General features: G+C 26.4%; 1 protein-coding gene across 2 annotated transcripts; it reads right to left on the bottom strand.

Annotated features, from left to right (window-relative positions):
* Window positions 1–326: 326 nt before the first annotated feature.
* On the bottom strand, window positions 327–2,689 carry LOC140866284 (acyl-CoA-binding protein-like). Of its 2 annotated transcripts, none has more exons than XM_073271245.1 (4): window positions 2,536–2,689; window positions 1,006–1,123; window positions 842–904; window positions 327–588 (listed from the first exon to the last, which is right to left on the bottom strand). In XM_073271245.1, the coding sequence occupies exons 1-4, from the start codon at window positions 2,545–2,547 to the stop codon at window positions 515–517; spliced, it is 267 nt and encodes an 88-aa protein (XP_073127346.1). In that variant the 5' UTR covers window positions 2,548–2,689; the 3' UTR covers window positions 327–514. The 2 variants fall into 2 exon arrangements, with proteins under 2 accessions (XP_073127346.1, XP_073127345.1); XM_073271244.1 differs by lacking the exon at window positions 2,536–2,689 and adding an exon at window positions 1,359–1,425.
* Window positions 2,690–5,047: the final 2,358 nt, after the last annotated feature.

Genomic DNA, 5,047 nt, shown 5'->3' with positions numbered 1-5,047 from the left:
ACAATGGGGAGCGTTGGCTTTGGTTGTAACAGTATACCTATGCTACCATTTCTTGTCATAATAATATCATTTCTGTAGAGTTTTTGCAACATCTTATTTCAAATTTTTCTAAGCTTCTAGCCAATGAAATGTTTGGAAATCGTAGGTAGAAGCTAAAAATCACTTCAAATAAGCTCTTGCAAACACCACCTTAATATGTTTATGCGCAGATGATATAGATTACATGCATGTAGAAGAAATATTTGAAAAGAATCAGTTTTCCTAAAGATATTCCACAATTTTTTGGATAGAGTATAAAACATGAAAAAGAAACCGAGTCACGCAAAGATTTTCATGTGTTATAATATATATGTTTGCCATAATATGGATTCAGAGCACATGAAACAGAAACATAAATAAGTCATACAAGCATGGAAACCTCAAACAGTCATAAACATTTAAAACTTGAACAATTCGGAACTTCTGGCAATATATAGTAGATCATACATAAGTACTGCTTAATTGGAGTTATTCATCATGCAGAAGCTTGTTCCTTCAGTTGCTTCACCTTGGTAATATAGTCATTCATCGCTTCCTCGCACGATTTTCCTGCCATAAGTTACAATATGCGTTAAGCATGAATCAAGCTAGAGTTGTCGAATAATGCACACAAGCCAGCTCCAGTAGTGTTATTCTCAAGCTCAACTATATTAGCACTTATTTGCCATTTTGTTGAAAAAGAGTGATCTTCAAGAGAGAATAAAAAAAACTTATCTACTGAATCAAATACATCAAATGATTCATCAGTTATTTCACATCACTATATCATCCAACCCTCATAAATGAATTGTGAATTGAATACCTTCAACAGCCTTCCAAGCATCCCACTTTGCTCTCTCCTTCATGCTGAGCATACCGGGACGGCCTGCGATTGTCAAGGATTATGTTTTTGGGACAACACAGTAGTAGAATTGTGATGAATGTAGGATTTACTAAAATTTTAAACTGAATTTAGCGAAGCCTAACTTGTGTTGACTTTTCCAACTGTAGCTTGCTTGTAGAGTCCATACAGAGTAAGCAAAGTTTCGTTGGTCGTATTATCCGGCAAAGTTTTAGCTAGCTTAGCATGCTCTTCAAATTCCTCCTGGCCACAGGAATGTACATATATGCATATAAGTTTTAGCAGTTAATGTTGAACAAAAACAACCAAGAAGTTTATAGTAGTTTCGATTTCATCGGAAATTCCTAATACCGAAAAAGTTGGAAGCAAGCCGCTTCAGGACTGCCCAAATGCCATAAGAAGAACCAAATGCAAGTTTAATGACAAAAAAATATTTGCAAGTTAAAGTAGACTCATTTTATCGAGATAAACACCACACCGGATGCTGCCATCTGATCATGATATGGTCAATAATATCCAACTGCATGATGTCCCTGATAATTGCTTTGTGCCATTGTCAATTTACACCTTAATTCCACATAAATAAGAAAAATGAGCCCCCTTCCATAGGTACTTGCGTTGGAATAGGGACAAACAATCACTACTGCATTTTTGGCCTTAAAAATAGCAGTTATTATGCATATAAAAAGAGACCGAAAAATGTGGAATAAATAAGAACACGACCTCCAGTGATTGATACTTGCTTTGGAACTTCAAGCACAATATCAAATGCATCTTTATAAATATTATACACCTCTCAGCAAGGCAAAAAACTGACAGTGGAAATTAGTACTAGGAGCGACATGTGTTGAATAATTGACCGCATTGTGCAGGCAAGAACTCAAGTTTAATTTGCTTCACATGAACTATATAAGAGCTAGATAATGTCACAAACAAGTTTGAATTCCAAGAATCATATTTTGTAGTTTGCACTTTGTACTTTGTAATCCATCCATATATCAGATCATAAACACGATAAACCGGGATTCATGATTAGACGAGTAGGATAGTAGATCATATATACATGACTGGTAATTAATAACAACAAATTAAACATTTTTCCCGTATATTTTATGGAAAGTAATATAAATTTTGGCTTAATTCCTGATTTTCATTACACACCGAAACAATTTTCCTAAATCAAGAACAAATCAAAATGATCTTCATTAATTATACGTACACCAGTGTCTATGTTGGGGATCATTTCAACCTACCTGTATAGGTAGTGGAAATTAATCAATATACGTGGGTTTTACCAAGAAAATGGTGGACCCGATAAACCATGTGTATTGATAAATCTTCAACCACACTGATCAAAAATCTTAACCAGGTCTCAGTAAATTAATATGACAAGGGAATTAAGAAGAATATATATTTTTGCAGGAGATCATATTCAACAACAAATCATTATATTTTGCAATTAAAATCCACGATCGATCGATCGATCTCCCAACAACAGATCAACCGTATACGGTAACATTAATATATATATAATCTTGAATGCAAGCACACTCACGTTCGGAAAAGTGGAATTAATTTGCAGCCAAAAATGAAAAAAAGAAATTGTACGTGAATAAATGCGAAATTCTCAATGCATATGCGATTAGCATATATACCTTCAAACTCATCTTTTCAATGGAGTTTTGTTGAATCGCAGAGAACTTAATTTTGATGTTATGGGAAGAAGCTTGGGCAGCTGTAATTAATATTGTTTATATAGCTGAGGATTCGCCACTGACGGAGCTTTTTATGCACTTTACAGCAAAGTTTTAATTAGTTGGAGAATTTCGCCGTGGGGGAAGTGTATTCGCTTTCAAATACTTTGGTGAGACAATCTGACGTCTCAATTCAATTTCAATGGATATTTAATTGAGTTATTCACATATTTTTTTACTATCAAAATAAAAATAACCGATCATTTAAAATATTTTTTGTATAATATAATATTAATACTTCTACAAAAGTTGTACTTAATATAATATATGAATAGAGAACTCCCTATAAATGTTATGAATAATAAGTTTCATAATTTAATATATTAATAAAAGCATGCTATATTAATTAGAAAGAAAAAACAATTAATATAATATTTTTTGTGAACTCATTAATTAAGCACAACATTGTAATTGGTTTTTCAAATATCATATTTCATTTATAAAGCTAACCTCATATACTATTACAATATAAGTGTAATAAAAGAATTAATAATTATTTTCTTTCTTTTTATTGGCATATAGTTTCTTTATTATTTAAAAAAAATACAATGTGTCAATTCATCTCTTATTTAATTATAAACATAAAAAAATTATATTATCCATCTATTTTTAATTTTCTAAATGAATCATTCTTATTTTTATTAATTATGAGTATTACTGATGATGATATACATATTGAATTAATAGATAATGAATTCCATATAAATTGTAAACAAATTGTTATACATAAATTTCATATGTTATATTATGATTTTTTTATTTCATTTGTGTATTTTCAATATTTCAATATAAATTTTTATAATAATATTCAATTAAGAAATAGATTATTGTAAACCGACAAATAGTATAATAACAAATAGCAAAATAAATAAATGCTTATAGTAAATATTATATTGAATTGACCAAAAAAATATTATTTAGCATTTTGACAAATTCTCATAAAATATTTAAGTTAAATAAAAAATTAAAAAATCCAATATTTTTTAAAATTGTATATTAATAAAAATTTTGCAAAATAAATAAATGATTATTGTAAAAATTATATAATATATTAAAAAAATTTCAAAATATTTCTGCCATAAAAGTATAAATGTAAGGGTAAAGTTTTTTCATTGTCTATATACATATTTATCCTTTATTCTATATAAATAAAATATTAATGAGAGTTATATAAGTAAAATTACATAAAAGAAAGGGATGAATATAGAAAAATGAATTAAAAAATTGAGTGTAATAATTTCTCACATATAATTTCCATTTGAATGAATTCTATTAACTCTAAAAAAAACAAAAACAAAAACAAAAACAAAAGGAGTTTATATAATTTTATAACTTCTACTTTACTTCCTTCTTATTAATTGTGTCGTACAAAAATTGTTATACATAAATTTAATATATTATAATATGATTTTTTTTCATTTCATCTATGTATTTCCAATATTTCAATAAAAATTCTTGTAATAATATTCAATCAAAAAATAGATTATTGTAACCGACAAATAGTATAGAAATAAATCTTGCAAAATAAATAAATGCTTATAGTAAATATAATATAGAATTTTTACATATTCTCATAAAATATTTAAAGTAAATAGAAAAAAATTCAAAAATTCAAGATTTGTTTCAAATTGCATATTAATAAAAATTCTTGCAAAATAAATGATTATAGTATTATATAGTATCTTCAAAAAAATTCAAAAAATTTAAAGTAAATAGATAGAAATCCAAAAATTCAAGATTTATTTCAATAATTTACATATATCAAAGTATTATTTGGTAAATAAGTTATTTTTGTTCAACTTTTTTACTAAGTAACATTTAATGATAATTAATAGTTTTATTTCTACCATTTGACTTTTTTATATCGAGTAAATAAATATTTTTGTATGACACAATTAATAAGAAGGAAGTAAAGTAGAAGTTATAGAATTAAATAAACTCTTTTTTTTTTCAGAGTTAATAGACTCCATTCAAATGGAACTTATTGCACCCAATTGTTTTATTCATTTTTCCATCTTTGTGCCTTTTTTATGTAATTTTACTTATATAACCCTCATTAATATATTATTTATATAGAATAAAAGGTAAACATGTATATAGACAATGAAAAAACTTTACCCCTACATTTATACTTTTATAGCAGAAATATTTTGAATTTTTTTTAAGATATTATATAATTTTTACAATAATCATTTATTTATTTTGCAAGACTTTTTATTAATATACAATTTGAAACAAATATTGAATTTTTTATTTTTTTATTTACTTTAAATATTTTAAGAGAATTTATCAAAATGCTATATAATATTTACTAAAAGCATTTATTTATTTATTTTGCAACATTTGTTACTATACTATTTGTCGGTTATAATAATCTATTTTTTAATTTAATATTATTATAAAAATTTATATT

Source organism: Henckelia pumila, chromosome 4 (genome assembly GCF_033568475.1).
Source record: "Henckelia pumila isolate YLH828 chromosome 4, ASM3356847v2, whole genome shotgun sequence".
In the NCBI taxonomy this organism is placed as follows: Eukaryota; Viridiplantae; Streptophyta; class Magnoliopsida; order Lamiales; family Gesneriaceae; genus Henckelia; species Henckelia pumila.
This window is presented reverse-complemented; position numbering and strand designations above follow the sequence as displayed.

What these genes read in the sequence shown, in the direction of transcription:
- LOC140866284 (XM_073271244.1), bottom strand. Translation starts at nt 1,406, where the DNA reads ATGCAGTTGGATATTATTGACCATATCATGATCAGATGGCAGCATCCG. An exon ending in TGATCAGATGGCAGCATCCG is followed by an intron (nt 1,124 to 1,358) that starts GTGTGGTGTTTA and finishes TCCTGTGGCCAG; the next exon opens with GAGGAATTTGAAGAGCATGC. An exon ending in TGCTTGGAAGGCTGTTGAAG is followed by an intron (nt 589 to 841) that starts GTATTCAATTCA and finishes AACTTATGGCAG; the next exon opens with GAAAATCGTGCGAGGAAGCG.